Source organism: Ochlerotatus camptorhynchus, unplaced genomic scaffold, assembly GCF_037179485.1.
Source record: "Ochlerotatus camptorhynchus isolate MF236.1 unplaced genomic scaffold, CSIRO-AGI_Acam_v1.1 ptg000577l, whole genome shotgun sequence".
Lineage (NCBI taxonomy): Eukaryota > Metazoa > Arthropoda > Insecta > Diptera > Culicidae > Ochlerotatus > Ochlerotatus camptorhynchus.
In genome coordinates this window covers 1,534,544-1,552,500 of record NW_027041058.1, presented here as the reverse complement: position 1 = coordinate 1,552,500, position 17,957 = coordinate 1,534,544, and the positions used below count along the sequence as shown (strand labels likewise).

Sequence of the window (17,957 nt, the reverse complement as noted above, 5' to 3'; positions counted from 1 at the left end):
TAGAGCATGTATCGCATTCAGTTTAAAGCACATTTTCGATAGTAGTTTTAATTTATTTTATTTTTACAGCTGAATCACGACAGGAATGGCACGTAATAAGAAACCTAGGCGAAGCGGTAATGCGCTGAAAACGCCTCGGAAGATGGCCGGACGCACCTCGAGGCTGACGAAACCGAAACTGCAGGAAATTGGACCGATCAGCGAGCGGAAAAGGAAGATGCGTGTGAAAGCCAAAGAGCTTAGGAGGATGGTAAGTTTCAGAACAGGTTAATTACTGGTGTTATTTCATTTTACTCTGATGGGTGAACTTTTGTTTTAAATTTATAAAAAATGCTACTAGGTTTAGGTTAATTAGATGCCAAACATTCAGGAATCTATCTCTTTAAATTGTGCTCGCACAACTGTTTTTTTTTTTCTAAAATTTAAGGACATTTAAGAACGTTCAATTTTGAGATACGGTCGTGGGATACTACTTTGGACACGTTGAAATTTGTTGAACCAAATGATGTAGATTAAAGAATTAATTGAATGTTTATTCACAATAGTATTTTCTCGGTCGGGATATTTTTATGAGGTTCTTGATAGTTATTGAATATTTCTTAATCATTTTTGGAACGTTGCATCTTAGGATCATTGTTCAAAGGTACGTACACTGATAGGCAAAATAAAGTGCCCACCCCATCATTTTTGAAATTTCTCTCATTTATTTGGTTCAAATTCAAATAAACACACCGTAGTCTGTTTCGATGTCTTACCTTTATTATTCTTTTAAAGTTACACCTATGGAATACTGAAAATATAAAGTTTTACTTGAAGTAAAAGAAAATCAATTTGGATTGAAAAAGAAAACAGTGACAAAAAAAAGTGCCCACTTCAAAAATCGGTATGTTTTCGATAAGTTTCCATCGGAAAACCCCTCGATTGTTTTTGTTTTGAAAGTTTGACATGTATTGAAGCAAACGGGTGGAACTGGTGCATTTGTACACGTGATCGCATTTGAATCAGTTGAAAAAAATGGAGGACGTAGTGATTTCGAAAGCAATTCCCGTGTGTATCCGAAAATTGGTTGTTCGTGATGTGCAAAACGGTGAATCGCACCGGTCTGTCGCTAGGAAGTACAATATCAGCAAAACAGCGGTCGGGAAAATTCTGCAGAAAATGAAATCGTTCGGATCAGTGGTGGATCGCCCTGGCAGAGGCAGGATGCGCAAAACGGATGCGAGAACGGACACCAAGATCATGCGTGAAGTGAAGAAGAATCCGAAGGTAACTGTCCGCGAGATCCAGGAGGCTCTTCAGCTAACAGTTTCCAGTCGAACTGTTCGTCGCCGTCTCGTAGCACAGGGGTTGAACAGCAAAGTTGCTCGGAAGCGCCCATTTATCAGCAAGGCAAACAAAGTCAAACGGCTTAAGTTTGCTAAGGAGCATGCTGATAAGCCCCTAGAGTTCTGGAAAACGGTTCTCTGGACGGACGAATCAAAATTCGAACTGTTCAACCGGAAGCGACGGGTTCGTGTGTGGTGTAGATCGGGTGAGGAGCTTCAGGAGCGCCACATACAAGGCACGGTGAAGCATGGAGGAGGAAATGTGATGGTCTGGGGGTGCTTTTCGTGGGGTGGAGTGGGAAGCCTGGTGAAAATCGACGGGATAATGACGGCAGATTCCTACATCGACATCCTGCGGGAAAATCTGGAAGTTTCGCTGATCCAGACGGGCCTTGAGGAGAAATTCGTATTCCAGCAGGACAACGATCCGAAGCATACTGCCAAGAAGACTAAGTCTTTCTTCCGGTCATGTCGAATTAAACCACTGGAATGGCCTCCACAAAGCCCGGACCTCAACCCCATCGAGAATTTGTGGGCGATTCTCGATGCCAGGGTTGACAAAACTGGTGTTACCAATAAAAATAACTATTTTGAAGCCCTGGAGCGCGCCTGGGAAGAACTAGATCCACAGCACCTGAAGAATCTAGTGGAGAGCATGCCGAAGCGCCTGCAGCTGGTCCTGAAGGCCAAAGGAGGACACATTAACTATTAGGCTGGTATTCTTTTACTTTATTTTATGTTTTCTGGAGTTAAAATGCAGTGGGCACTTTTTTTTGTCACTGTTCTTTTTTACACCCATTTTGATTTTTTTTTCTTCGAGTCAGTCTCTTCTTTTTATCTGGTATTCTATAAGTGAAACTTAAAAAGAATATAAAGAATAAGATATAAAAAATACTACAGTGTATTTACTTTAATTTGAACCAAATAAATGAGAGAAATTCAAAAAATGATGGGGTGGGCACTTTATTTTGCCTATCAGTGTATGAGCAATTTCTAAAAACATAAGATAACAAATGTAAACCTTAATGGTGCTCGTCTTGCCCCGGGTGGCGATCTTGCCCCGTCCACTCCTACTACCGTGGAACGTCGCTAGTTTGAATAGCTAAAATGGTATTTAAACCACGCTCTTTTAGAATTTACCCAATGGCTTTACGCACCTGTACCAGTTAAACAAATTCTAAATGAGCGCCATTTAATTTTCATTTTAGCTATTCAATCTAATGGGGTTCTACGGTATTATATATTTTGCAATTTTCGTAGCAAGGTAACATGATGGTTAGGTCAATTCTTTTACTTATCATCATCAGTGTGGCAAATGAAGACCTTATGCCGCGGATACACTTGTATGACGTACTATGAGCATGAGCATTTATTTTTATAATAATTATGATCACTATACAACAACTGTACACAAACTATACAAGTGTGGCCATGAATTTGCTTATAATTTATTATACAAATAATGCTTATGCTCATAGTTTGTCATCCAAGTGTGTCCGCGGCATTAAACTTTCATATTGTGTATAAGGATGTGTGGCATCGCCCGGCAACACTGGTCAGCCTGGCTTCCATCGGGTCGTCGTCGAAGAAAAAGAACTCAAGCTGTCAATCTGCTACGCAGCTATCAACGTGCGAACGTGGTTGTTTTTCTATTGAAAGTAAAAATTAAGATTTTAAGTATTTCGTAACTAATCGTTCTTTATTCCGTGTCCGATCACCACATTGGTGACCCGCGACGTCGCGAATCTAAAAGTTTCGGTCCGATTTCACGGTTATTCGCCGATATTCGATCTCAAAGCCGAAACTAACCTCAAAATACCGGACGATAACGGGAGCAACGCAGCAGCATCGTGGCCAAAGTGGATCAATCGGTTATATGTCACATAGCCGATTTGGTAGCTGCTCCTCCAGCGGAAAATAAATACAAAACAGTGAAAGATCGCCTAATTGCTCGCTTCGCCCTGTCTGCTGAAAGCCGCTTCGAACAGCTGCTGGGGGCCCACGATCTTGGCGATATGCGCCCAACGCATCTGTTAGCAAAGATGAGAGAGTTGTCGACGGGTTTGGGCGTGGATAACAATCTGCTCAAAATGATTTTCATTCAACGCCTCCCGGCAAACATTCGACCAATTCTCACATGTCACGATGGTACCATCGAGAAGTTGGCTGAAATGGCAGACAAGATCACCGACGCCTCCAACGGTCAGTCCTCCGCAGTTGCCATGGTGCACAACGAACCAACGTACAGCAACAGTGGTGAAAGGAAGCTAGCAGAGCAAATCGAACTTCTCACAGCGGAAATCCGACGCCTGAAGGCTCCCAACCCTGAGCGAGGCCGTTCGTTTTCGCGAAACCGAAGTGGTTCTCGTTCGTCATCACGATCCGGACTGTGCTGGTACCATAGGAAATATGGAAACGATGCTCAGCGGTGCCGAGAACCGTGTTCATGGAGCTCAAAAAACTAGCATCCTCCCCACCATCATCGGCGGTGGTGGCCGGAGTGTCGGAAAGTCGCCGAATGGTAATTTTTGACAGGACGAACAATACACGCTTTCTAATCGACACTGGATCGGACGTCACAATATTGCCTGCCTCCAGGAGAGATCGATTGAACGGTACCGTTATACAACAGCTCCACGCAGCCAACGGAAGTAGAATTCGGACATTTGGAACGAAATTTATTCCTGTTGACCTAGGATTGAGACGAAGATTCACCTGGAATTTCCTCGTTGCTGAAGTGACGATGCCAATAATCGGTGCTGATTTTTTGGCGCACTTCGGCATACTCGTCGATTTGACAAACCAAAAACTGATAGATGGCCAGACAGGATTGAAGTCTTCTGGAGGTATGATGACTGCTGCTCTGCACAGTGTAACACTTGTTGGTGCCGATCATCCGTTCCACGATTTGTTAATGGAGTACCGGGAAATAACTCTGCCATCGACGCTTCGTTCTGTCACGCAGTGTGACGTAACCCATCACATAGTTACTCGTGGACCACCCGTGGCGTCTAAAGTTCGACGAATGCATCCGGACAAAGTTAAAGCTGCTAAGGAAGAGTTTCGCCTTATGTGTGACCTAGGAATATGCAAACCATCGAGTAGCAGTTGGGCAAGTCCTTTGCATTGTGTGCTGAAAAAGAACGGGAAATGGCGTTTCGTTGGTGACAACCGTCGCTTAAATCATATCACTACACCTGACCGTTATCCGGTACCGCACATCCACGATTTGCTGCATTCGCTTCACGGTAAGTCCGTTTTCACAACTCTTGATCTGGAGCGAGCGTATCATCAGGTTGCGGTGGAGGAAGCAGACATTCCCAAAACGGCGGTCATCACATCGTTTGGCTTGTTTGAGTTCACCCGCATGCAATTTGGGTTATGTAACGCAAGTCAGACGTTCCAGCGCTACATGAACCGAATCTTTGGTGATCTTGATTTCGTTTTTGTCTTTATAGATGACATATTCATCGCTTCTGAATCCCTTGCTCAACACCAGGAGCATCTACGCATAGTGTTTGACCGCCTACGCCAGCATGGACTCGTTCTAAAATTGGGTAAGAGCGTGTTTACCCAAAAGGAAGTGGAATTTTTAGGATACCTGATCAGCAGTGATGGAGTGCGGCCGCTCCCGTCACGCGTCCAAGCCATTATGGACTACGAGAAACCGACAACAGTCAAGGAACTCCGTCGCTTTCTGGCACTCGCCAACGGCTACAAACGCTTCGTTCGTCATGCATCCAACATCCAAGCTGAGTTGCAGAAGCTTATTCCCGGGAACAGGAAAAACGACATACGTAAACTACAGTGGACAGATGCAGCTTCATCAAGCTTCGAGCGTTGTAAAAAATCATTAGCGGAGACAGCACTGCTTCACTATCCTGACTCGTCGAAACCATTAGCTCTGATGATCGATGCCTCAAATATTGCTGCGGGGGCTGTCTTGCAGCAGCTAAATGGTCAGAATTGGGAACCACTCGGATTTTATTCCGAAAAATTTTCGATGTCCCAAACGAAATACTCTACTTTTGGCCGTGAACTGACTGCGATGAAAATGTCTGTGAAATATTTTCGGCACTTCCTTGAAGGACGCAACTTCACGATCTTCACTGACCATCGCCCACTAACATACGCGCTAACAACCGATTCCAGCTCTCGGCTACCGCATGAAGAACGATACCTACGTTTCATCTCGGAATTTACTACGGATATACAACATGTCAGTGTAAGTGAAAATTACGTCGCCGATGCATTGTCTCGTGTGGAGAGTATACTAGCGCCTACTTCGGTGGACTATGAAGAAATCGGACGAAAGCAGAAAAACGACGCGGAGCTTCAGCAGTTGATGCAATCCAAATCTACTTCACTGAAATTTGAAACAAAACGGATGAGTGGTTGTTCTCAACCGATCTACTGTGACGTCTCGACCGGAAAACCACGACCTTTCGTTCCAAGTACTCAACGGAGAACCATCATGGAATGCCTACACGGAATTTCTCACCCAGGAGCACGAGGCAGCAGGAAGTTAATCTCCGAGCGATTCGTTTGGCCAGCTATGAACCGTGAAATAAATGAGTTTGTCAAACACTACGTCGACTGCCAACGGTCGAAGGTGTATCGACATACCGTCTCTCCGTTGGGAAAATTTGACCTACCGAAGGCTCGTTTCCAACACCTTCATATTGATCTGGTTGGTCCTTTGCCGCCGTCACAAGGATACCGCTACCTACTGACCATGATTGACCGTTTTACCAGATGGCCCGAAGCGGTTCTACTTGTCGATATGACTGCAGCATCTGTGGCTCAAGCACTGTACTAAACATGGATAGCAAGATTTGGAGTCCCAGAAAACCTGACAACCGACCAGGGACGGCAATTTGAGTCCGATCTCTTTCGGGAGTTAACGCGAATATTAGGTGTTCACCATATTCGTACGAATGCCTATCACCCACAAGCGAACGGCATCGTAGAACGTTTTCACCGAACATTGAAAGCATCGATAATGTGTGTAAACTCTAAGAATTTGTACGACGAACTTCCAATGATTCTTCTGGGACTAAGGGTGACATTTAGGGACGACCTGCAGTGCTCGGTTGCGGATATGGTTTACGGTCAGGCTTTACGGATTCCTGGTGATTCTTTCAGTTTGCACCTGGAGATATCGACCGATCGGAGTTTGCCCAAATGCTTCACCGTACGTTCGACAATATAAAACCGCACGATACTAAACGTCATGGAGAACGACAAGTTTTTGTCAACGCCAATTTGAAAACATGTACACATGTATTTGTACGAGTGGATTCTGTGAAGCGACCGTTGCAGCATCCTTATGAAGGTCCATTCAAGGTAATAAGACGAGATGATAAGTTCTTCGACGTACTTATTTCTGGAATACAGCAGCGCATTTCAGTCGACCGAATTAAAGCGGCTTTCACTTGTAATCCGGATTTGCAGAAATATCCTCAAGATGATCATCGTACGAAAGTTACACAATCTGGACATCGCGTAAGATTTTTGGTGTAACTGGAGGGGGCCTGTGGCATCGCCCGGCAACACTGGTCAGCCTGGCTTCCATCGGGTCGTCGTCGAAGAAAAAGAACTCAAGCTGTCAATCTTTGCTACGCAGCTATCAACGCGCGAACGTGGTTGTTTTTTTATTGAAAGTAAAAATAAAGATTTTAAGTATTTCGTAACTAATCGTTCTTTATTCCGTGTCCGATCACCACAGATGCATCATATTTTTAGCTCATTATTTGGTCAAAATTGATCACCCCTTCAGAATATTATTAACTTCCTAACCGAGCAAGGTCTGAGATTAAATTGAAAGCTAAATTTGATGTTGTGATGTCGGTGTCGGTGTCGGTGATTACTCAGGTTACTGTCGATTTAGTTGTTTGAACGGTTTAAATATCAAAATTGAGGCACAATTCGTGAAGAATACGAACGCTCGGCAGCACAGTGTTCGATATCCCAGAGCTGCGGAAGGAATACTGCAGAGCACGTACGTGGACGATTACCTCGATAGCTTTGAGTCGGAAGAAGAAGCTCTTCGTATTTCTGAGGAAGTACGTCAGATTTTCCGGAACGGTGGGTTCGAATTAAGGAGCTTGATCTCGAACAGCGAGGGTGTTCTGGAGCACCTTGGGAGATTCAAGCAGCTACCAGTAAAAGCTTGATAACTACGAGCACCACTACTGAATGTGTGCTCGGGATGTTGTGGAAACCACTAACGGACGAACTATCGTTCAGCACTCGAATGAGCGATGAAGTTCAATCTCTCCTGGAAAATGACAGAATCCCAACGAAGAGATAGGTGCTACTCATCCACGGCAAGATTCTAGTGCAGGACTTGTGGCGCGCTGGAACCGGATGGGATGAAGAAGTCGGTGGAAATCAGTATGGAGACTGGTGCAGGTGGATCAAGATGTTTTCGTACATCGCGAACGTTCGCGATGAAGTTACTGAACTTCATGTCTTCGTAGATGCCAGTCCGCTTGCGTATTCCTGTGCGCTGTACCTGAGGACAATCACCGCTGACGGCACACCCCAGTGCACACTGATCGCTGCGAAGGCGAAAGTAGCACCACTCAAGCCAATGACTATACCGAAGCTGGAACTTCAAGGATGTCTCCTGGGAACAAGAATGATGAAGTTCGTGCAAGCACACCACTCGATTACCATCAGAAGACAATCCTGTGAACGGACACCTCCGTCGCGCTTTCGTGGATCCGCGCAGATCCGACAAACTATCGACCGTTCGTGACCAACCGGGTCGGCGAAATTCTCGAAAATATAACAGTCGATGAGTGGAGATGGGTTCCGTCGGAGTCTAACGCAGCAGATGAGGCAACAAAGTGGGGAAGTGGACCCTACTTCAGTAGCGACAGCAAGTGGTTTAACGGACCGGAGTTCTTATGCTTCCCGGAACATGAATGGCCGAATTCTACGGATCTAGTCGTGGATACGGCCGAAGAAGTTCGATCGTCAGTACTCTTTCACGTAACTTGGGAACCTGTGATCGCCTACTAGCGGTTCTCTAAATGAGAGAGGTTGCAGCGTAGTATGGCTTACGTGCTACGACTCATTTTCAACGCGACCAAGATTAACTCAACATGAGCTGGATGATGCCGAAAATGAAGCCCTGAAGCAGATCCAAAGAGAAACCTTTGCGGATGAGTTAACGACGCTGAAAAATAATCAAGTACTACCGGAGGACAAGAAGGAATCGATTGACAGATCGAGCATCGTTTACAAACTGATGCCAATGATGGATGAACGGGGTTTGATGCGTCAAAACAGCCGGATTGCAGCGGCGAAGGATATCCATCACAGGGTGCGCTTTCCAGTAATCCTGCCAATAAAGCATCGATGCACGGAACTTCTGGTCGTACGCTATCATCGGTTCTACCGTCATGCAAACTCCGAAACGGTAGTGAACGAAGTCCACCAGCTCTGTCTATAACCCCATATCAGTCCCATATGGAAAAAGTAGGCATTGAGAAAATGGCAGTTGAAGTTAAGAAGTGCAATTTCCATGTAAATATTAAAACAATCATAGTAAATTAATCGACAATTTTGTCAAGTTAAAATCAGTTGCAATAAAGCTTGCATGTATTGTTATATTAACGAAAAATATGGTGATTCAAAAAACAGAAATGTAACTAGACCTCTGGACGATTGAATTTCAGGATGGGACTGATATGCGATTACTTTGCTTGATGGGACAAACTGACTTGATGTTGTTTTCACATTTTTCATGATCAAAGTCCGTAGTTTTATCACGTAATGTGAAAGTAGGTGCTAATTGATAGTGGATAGAGTTACTATCTTCAAATTGAAGAAAATCCATATGGGACTGATATGCGATTATAGGCAGAGCTGTTGATCATACCGAAACTGCGATCGGTGGTAAAGCAGATCGGACGAAGCTGCCAATTCTGCAAAATTCGTAAGGCGCTCCCGACTATTCTTCCGATGGCACCACTGCAACCAGCACACGACCGTTCATTCAGTTACTTAGGAGTGGACTACTTCGACCCATTGTTAGTCAAGCAGGGCCTCTCGAATGTGAAAAGGTTGAATGCGCTCTTCAATTGCTGTTCACCTCGAAGTGGCATTTGCTGCTTCCGACGGTTTGTCTGCCGCCGAGGATCGCCGGTAGAGATTTTCAGTGCCAACGCTACGAACTTCCACGGGGCTGAACGACAGCTTCGTGAGCAGATCAACGAAGGAGTATCAGCAACGTTCACCAGTGCCAACACGAAGTGGACCTTCATTCCGCCAAGCGCTTCGCACATGGGCGGTGCATGGGAGCCACTCGTCCGTTCAGTGAAGACGGCGATAGGGGATGCGTACCGCGAAGGAAAACTCAACGATGAAGAGCTGCAGACCTTGATCGTGGAGGCAGAGGGCATTGTAAACACCAGACCACTTACGTACATACCACTTGATTCCGCGGAATCAGACGCTCTTACGTCGAACCACTTCCTACTCGGGAGCTCGAATGGGGTAAAGCAGCCAAGCGTGGGTATCGAAGTTCAACAGCGGGCTTCTCGGGACTCATGGGACCGCATCCAGTGACAACTCAACCGGTTCTGGCAACGCTGGCTGAAAGAGTACCTGCCGGGGATTCGGAAGCAGACTAACTGGTTCGACGAAGCTCGACGTGTGGAAGTGGGTGACCTGGTGATGATAGCAGACGAAGGCAAGCGGAACGGCTGGGTGCGGGGCATCTTGATCGAATCGATCAGGGCACGGCCACGTTCGCCAAGCTATGATCAAGACAACTAGAGGAGATCTTCGTCGACCGGTATTGAAGTTAGCGGTTCTCGGCGTTAGGAATAGCAGTGCGGTCATGGAGTCCAGTGAACCGCACCCGGGGGAGGATGTTGCCACAGGGGCACTCGCTAACGCATCCGGCGAACTGGCAACCGGACCAATCAACTGTTTCTAGCAAACCGCCAGTCTATGTGCGATGCAACCGGCAGCATAAACTGTGGGAGATGACGACAACCAGTAAAAGCAGCATGCCATGATAATTTTGAATTTGTTCCATGTTACCATAGTAACCTCTATATAAGCTCGGTAATAAAAAAAACATTCACTCTCTTATAGTTTTGTACATCGTAGGATTCACAAGTGTTTTATTCCCACGATCTATGGCCATTCCAATAGGTTATGGGCCTTTCGGAAGTTTAATTAGAGAAAAATAAGTGGTTTTTTCGTTTCGGTTACTGTCGCGAGTGAAGTACCGGCAAAAAAACAAAAATTAATTTTGTTCGAGGACGCGCTGCAATTGGATTTGCCGGTCACCGACGAAATGGACAAGTTCGGCATCGAGAGGCTCGGTAGCGAGAACTACGAGAGTTGGAGTTTCCAGCTGAAAAGTCTGCTGATGCGCGAAGAGCTGTGGAAATTCGTTACCACCGACGCGCCAGCACCTCGTACCGAGGCATGGACAAACAGGGACGCCAAGACGCAAGGAACGATTTCACTGTTCGTCGGAATCACGCAGCAGTCGCTGATCCGTAAGTGTACCACAGCCAAGCAGATTTGGGAGACACTCAGGGACCATCACCAGAAAACCTCCCTGACATCGAAAGTTTCGATTTTGAAACGGATCTGCAACCTCACCTAATCGGATAGTGAAGACATGGAGCGCCATTTGCACGAGATGGAGGATTTGTTCCAACGATTGACCAATGCGGGGCTGGAATTGGGAGCCACACTGACGTTGTGCTCATTCTTCGAAGCCTGCCAGCGTCATTCGAAACGCTGACGACCGCGTTGGAGAGTCGTCCCGAAGAAGAATTGACAATGAACATCGTGAAGCGAAAGTTGCTGGATGAAGCCCTAAAACGAAGCGAGAGATCCGGTTGAGGTGAGTCGATATTGCGTGTCGACGCTAGTTCCAAGATAATCGTGTGTCACCAGTGCCAGAAGCCAGGGCACATGAAAAAAGATTGCCGTTCGACCAGCAAGAAAAATGAAGCGAAGCAGAAGGATGTTGCTAGGCAACCGAAACCCAAAGCGCGTGTTGCCATGGAGAACGACGCGGTGTCACCATTCGCGTTTGCAGCAAATTCAAGGCCTACTGTGAATCGTTCGACGAAGAATTGGATCATCGACTCGGGTGCATCGAGTCACATGTGTAGTGTCGAAGCTTTTTTCAAAGAACTAAAGCCAATCTTGGGAATGTCCGTCACGCTCGCCGATGGTCGCGTGGCCGACGTCGCTGGAAAAGGATCCGGCAATCTTTTCTGCAAAGACAATGAAGGTAAGAAACAAGAAATAATCTTATCAGATGTGCTCCTCGTTCCAGAACTCGATACAAATCTCGTTTCTGTGGGACAATTGACCGACAAGGGTGCGTTGGTAAAATTCGACGCAAGAAAATGCGTCATCGAGCACAACAACCGAATAGCAGCTGTTGCTGCCAAGTGTGGTGGCCTGTACCAACTAAATGTGTGCCATCACGACCTGAAAACCGCCGCGATAAAACACACGAAAAACTGCTTTCATGACTGGCACCGCAAGTTTGGGCACCGTGACATTGAAGCGATACAACGGCTGGTACGCGAGGGGCTTGCGACCGGCGTTTGCATACGCAATTGTGGCATCAGCGTAACGTGCGAATGCTGCTTGGAAGGGAAAATGGCAAGGTTACCGTTTCCGAAACAATCTGGTCCGCAGTCAACGAAGGTGCTTGACTTGATTCACACCGACATCTGTGGCCCGATGAACACCGTAACTCCAGGAGGAGCTCGTTATTTCATGGTGATGATAGACGATTACAGTCGATTCACTGTGATTTTCATCTTGAAGCACAAGTTCGAAGCCGCCGAAAAGATCCAAGCTTACGTAGTACATACACGTTTCGGCAGGTATCCAACCGCAATCAGGTCCGACCAAGGAGGGAAGTATACATCCAAACACCTCGGACGATTCTATTTTTCGAAAGGAATTTCACCCCAGTTCACGACCGCCTACACGCCACAGCAAAACGGCGTTGCAGAGCGGAAAAATAGAAGCTTGGTGGAAATGGGACGCTGTATGCTACTGGACGGAGACATGGGATACCGTTTCTGGGCTGAGGCGGTCACCACCGCTGCTTACCTGCAAAACCTGCTGCCAACCAGATCAACCGACAAGACACCGCACGAGGCGTGGTATGGCAAGAAACCGAATCTCAACCATCTGCGAGTATTCGGCAGCCAACCCAGACAACCAGAATGCACGTATATTCAAAGTTGTTTTCGTGATATACAAACATATATACAAACAAACAATTCGTATAGAATGCAAAGAAATGCCTTATACGTACAAAAGTGGAGGCCATATACGTGCATATTTTAATTTAATTTTAAAGGAGTTGATTCATTTTGAAAAGTCTTACGATGTAATCCGATTTAATTTGTGATACAGTACGACGGAAAAAAGAGTCATCGCATATAAGTCGGAAATTTGCAATCCATACGATTTAATTTAAACATAATGCGAGGTATGCCATTTTTAAATGCGATTTTGATTTAAACTGTAGCAATTTACGATACTATATGTACATTGTTGTACGACTTCTGGTTGTCTGGGAAGCTTACGTACACATTCCGTCGCAGAAAAGATCCAAACTGGAGCCGAAAGCTGTGAAGATGACGTTGGTGGGATACTCTGGTCACCACAAGGCATATCGTTTCATCGATACCACGAATGACAAGGTGGTGTATAGCAGAGACGCACGTTTTCTGGAGGGAGAAAAAGCACACAAGCACTCGAACAAGCCAATCGATGTTATCGAGATCGAGTCACCGCTTCAGCATGATATCCAACCGGAACTCGAGCAAGACGATGACGAACAGGATGACGTTTCCGATACGAACTCGGAATACGAATCCGGTGAAGAATCATTGGGTGAAACTTCATATGAGCCAGTTACTCCGGCACGCAGATCGGAACGCACCACGAAAGGAGTACCACCTCTGCGGTACCGGGAAACGAGTAGTCTGGTGAAAAATCTTCCACCTGACCCTAGAACGTTCGAAGAAGCTATCAACAGTCCCGAAAGCGCGCTGTGGAAGGCAGCTATTGAGGAGGAGCTGCAATCGCTCCGTGCAAACCGCACATGGGAGCTGACGGACCTCCCTCGAGACCGAAAACTAATTGGTTCTAAATGGATATTCAAGCGCAAGCAGGACGAAAAAGGTGACGTTGTGCGCTACAAAGCTCGATTGGTAGCACAGGGGTTCACGCAGAAGTACGGAACCGACTTCGACGAGGTGTTCGCTCCTGTAGTGAAACAGGTTACCTTTCGTGTTATGCTGTCGGTCGCTAGCCAGAGGAAGATGGTTGTGAAACACGCCGACGTGAAAACAGCGTACCTGCACGGGATTCTCGAGGAAACCGTGTACATAGGTCCGCCATCTGGGTCGAACGAGAAGGGCGATGGCAAGGTTTGCCTACTGCGTAAAAGCCTGTACGGATTCAAGCAGGCTGCCCGCGTTTGGAATCAAACATTCGAAGCTGTTTTGAAGACGATCGGGTTCGAGCAGTCCAAAAATGACTCGTGCCTCTACATTCGTCGCGATGGAAAAAAGTGTACGTACTTGGTGGTGTACGTGGACGACCTGGTTGTTGCCTGTGAAGAAGAAGAAGAGTATGAGCAGATAATTCGAGAGCTGAACCGGCATTTCGAAGTGACGTCGCTGGGTGATATCAGGCACTTTCTTGGCATCGAGGTGAATCGATCAGCTGGAGGAGTGAGCCTGAATCAATCAACATACATCCGAAAACTGCTGGAACGTTTCGGAATGACTGATGCTAAACCTTCTAAGTTTCCACTTAGCCCCGGCCACACACAATCTAAGGAGGAGGATGAAGCGGATAAATTGCCAAATAATCACCAATATGCAAGCTTAATTGGCGGTTTATTGTACGTGGCCGTTAATACGCGTCCAGATATTTCGGCTGCTGTATCGATACTGGGAAGAAGGACCAGTTGTCCGACTCAAGCTGACTGGCTGGAAGCGAAGCGGGTATTGCGATACCTCAAGCAAACGTTAAACGACGAGCTGGTTTTGGGCGTGGATGGTTCATCGCTAAAAATCTTCGTCGACGCTGATTGGGCCGGTGACTCGAGTGACCGGAAATCAACGTCTGGTTTCTTGTTCCGTTTCGCTGGTGGATATGTAAGCTGGAGTTCCAAAAAGCAAACTTGCGTCACGCTCAGCAGCACCGAAGCAGAGTACGTTGCGCTAGCCGAGTGTTGTCAAGAGTTTCGTTGGGTCCGGAGAATTCTTAACGACTTCGACGTGAAGCTGTCATCGTCAGTGGTTGTGTTCGAGGATAACCAAGGGGTGATCAAACAATCAAATTCATCAACCATTAGCCGCCGTTCGAAACACATTGAGACGAAATTCCATTTCGTTCGAGAGCTGCAACAGAATGGAGAGATCGATATTCGTTACTGTCCGACTGATGCGATGGTTGCGGATATGATGACGAAGCCGTTGCAATCCGTTAAACTCAAGGGTTTCCGTGAAGCTGCTGGTGTACTTCCGTCGAAGAGGAGTGTGGGAGATGACGACAACCAGTAAACGCAGCCATGCCATGATAATTTTAAATTTGCTCCATGTTACCATAGTAACCTCTATATAAGCTCGGTAATAAAGAACATTCACTCTCTTATAGTTTTGTACATCGTAGGATACACAAGTGTTTTATTCCCACGATCTATGGCCATTCCAATATAAACGTCACCTAAAAAAAGACGTCATCCTTTGAGTCACGCAGACGAAAAATCACCCGGGTGAAAAGTATTTTTCTTGAACTAGGGGAAACAGCCCTATTATTGCGGTACGTTAGCAGCGTTAGAAGCCTATTGTTGTGTATGGAGACCTCCATACACAACAATAGGCTTCTAACGCTGCTAACGTACCGCAGCAATAGGGCTGTTTCCCCTAGTGCCTAAATAGTTCGTTTCTTATTCTAGTTTCCTATTGTTGCGTACGGTAAATAATCCTAAATGTACAGTGTGAATTTAAACCTAGGCTAACACTAAAACTGCGACTAAAACTAAATTGGACAGCCAGTGAAAAGGCCTATGAAGGAAGGACCACTGATTTGTAAGTGGTAACCTATAAACCTAAACCTACATTGCTAAACCAACCCTAACATAAATTTCTAGTTTGAAGCGATCCTAAAAGGAATAAAACGCTGTTCAATAACAGTGCCGAGTCTTTTTACACTTCGAAACTACAGAAAATATCCATTAGAATTTCACATAACTTTCATGTGTTCTCATAATTGGGATTCCCACCAGCAAATCACTTGAACCTTATGTGTCCAATGAAGTTTATGTGATTTATCACATGGAGTTCATGTGATATTATGAATATTATGTGAATTTCAGTTAAAAGTCATTAATTTTGTAATTGGAAAAATATCATGTACGTTCCCAATGGAAACTATATGAAAACTTTTTTTTTAGTGTAGACCAACAATTGAAATAGGCGGAACAACCAAACGTAAATGATGACTAAACACAAAATTATCGATAATCAAAACACTCTCACGCAAACTAACAATGCCATTCGATAAAGGAAGTTTGCTCTATCAGATGATGATGTTAGATTGCTTGGATGTGCTTTGATTCTCGAGGAATTTGCGTTTAAAGCCATTGTTTACATTTGGTTCCGCCTATTTCAATTGTTGGTCTAGAAATAAAAACAAAATTTGTTATCAAATTTGTCAATTGCGTAAAATTATGATTTCAGTTTGTGTTGATATTAAAATTTGATTGCGATATGCTGTCATTTTGATGCTGGACTTTGCTCGGTTGACGTTATAAGCTAATAATAAGTAAAGGGATTGACGCAGACGTAAACACTCAAGTTAATTACGTTTACCTATAGTCCAAAGTAGCCTAGTATACTTCTTCAAACGATCATCATTTCATTTCCACCCTACACTGTCTACTTCCCCGATAGAATCTGCTCCGCGAACGAATGAAGCTGGACAAGAAAATACACGAGAAATTCCAAAGGTCTCCGGTGCGGAAAATGATCCTATATCCGCCGATTCCTCCTCCTCCAGCGCCCGGCACGGTGGCATCGTCATCGTCCCTCGCTCCGTCCAGGCCAAGACCGTCTCCCCGAAGGCGACGAAACACCAAACGACCATTGAAACCCGCAAACAGCGGTGATACGATTGTGATCGATTCCGAAGACGACGTCGCCACTTTCCAACAACAGCATCCACTGTTTTACGTCGACACGACCGGTGGGTTCAACGATAAGGAAGTTCCTCGCTATGCCAAGGGCTCAGGCGCACCGAAGTCGGAAGATCCGAGCGTGATGGTTGTCGAGGAGAGCATACTCGAAGACGGTGAGATTACGGATGATGACGGGGACGATGAGGATAAGAAGGAGAAAGGTGATGCTTTGAACAAAAATTTAAACAATGAAGAAATTCCTATTTTTGATGATGAAGATGATGACGATGTGGTGGATTGTGAGAATTCGACTGTGCCGAAACCGAAGCAAATCGAAGATCAGTCGGTTATATTTTGTTCGGAGGTAATTGATTTAGATCGAGAAGAATCACGCAAGGAGACAGAGCCGCTGGATTTCATCCCGGTTTGGTTCGATCTAGAGGGAGTTGGTGCTAGGGGCAAATCCAAACGATCTCCGAGGAAGAAAATATTCAAGGGCTTGGAGAAGAAGAAGAAGGAGCAAACGGCAGCAGAGAGCCCACAAGACAAATCTGATGAAAACTTAGCGGAGGCAGGGGAAAGTAGTGGCATGAAGAAACGGTTCGTGGTAATCGATGGAAACAATGTAGCGTTTGCGTGAGTATAATACCCAATTCTAATAGGGAAGGTTCATTAACTTATTTATTTCAAATCAATAGGCATACTTTTGGACAGGCATTCTCAGTCAAAGGATTGGACATTTGCATACAATATTTCAAAAAGATGGGCCATGAGGTCAAGGCTGTTGTGCCACAATTCAGGTATGTCAGCGAACCGAACTGGAAATTTTATTCAGAATAACATCCCGCCCGTCATCTTTTAGACTGAAAAAGGAAAAATCCACCGATCAAAAGCTGCTGGAAGAACTGTACAAAAAAGGCGATATCCTGCTAGCACCGAGTAAAAACCTCCCCGGTCAGAAGTCATCCTCGTACGACGATCGGTTGATCATATCCGTGGCAGAAAAGTTTGACGGAGTGATCATTTCCAACGACAACTTCCGGGACCTTCTGGCGATAAATGATTGTTAGTATCATCTGCTCACTTCCTACTAGCACCGGAAACGGATTTCACCTGTTTTTTTTTTCAGCGTGGAAAAAGATCATCGAAACTCGAGTAGCTGGCTATACGTGGGCGATGGATGCATTCTTCCTGCCCGACGATCCCTACGGTCGCAAAGGTCCGAGTTTAACGGAAATGCTGCAAGTGAAACCTACAGCCCCATCAGCCAGCTCCGATGCCAACGCCAAAGAGAAGTAAGCCATCTCAATAATTTAACTTTGCATTCTTAAGTTCTTAAGATGCGTTCTAAGTTTTCTTATAAAAGTTGTTGATATTTATTATTAAATACTATTAGTTATGTACAATCAAATACCAACTTATTGTTA

The 17,957-nt window shown here is 45.5% G+C and overlaps 1 protein-coding gene across 1 annotated transcript; it reads left to right on the top strand.

Moving 5' to 3' along the window:
• Window positions 1–36: 36 nt before the first annotated feature.
• LOC135713718 (uncharacterized) lies at window positions 37–17,934 on the top strand. Its single transcript, XM_065236939.1, has 5 exons — window positions 37–250; window positions 16,307–17,166; window positions 17,229–17,330; window positions 17,393–17,595; window positions 17,660–17,934. Exons 1-5 carry the CDS (start codon window positions 86–88, stop codon window positions 17,827–17,829), a joined length of 1,500 nt encoding a protein of 499 aa, XP_065093011.1. The 5' UTR covers window positions 37–85; the 3' UTR covers window positions 17,830–17,934.
• Window positions 17,935–17,957: the final 23 nt, after the last annotated feature.

Bases quoted from the DNA above. Each gene is read 5' to 3' on its own strand.
- LOC135713718 (XM_065236939.1), top strand. From the start codon at position 86: ATGGCACGTAATAAGAAACCTAGGCGAAGCGGTAATGCGCTGAAAACG. The intron at 17,167-17,228 runs GTGAGTATAATA...TCAAATCAATAG, and splicing joins GGAAACAATGTAGCGTTTGC to GCATACTTTTGGACAGGCAT. The intron at 17,331-17,392 runs GTATGTCAGCGA...GTCATCTTTTAG, and splicing joins GCTGTTGTGCCACAATTCAG to ACTGAAAAAGGAAAAATCCA.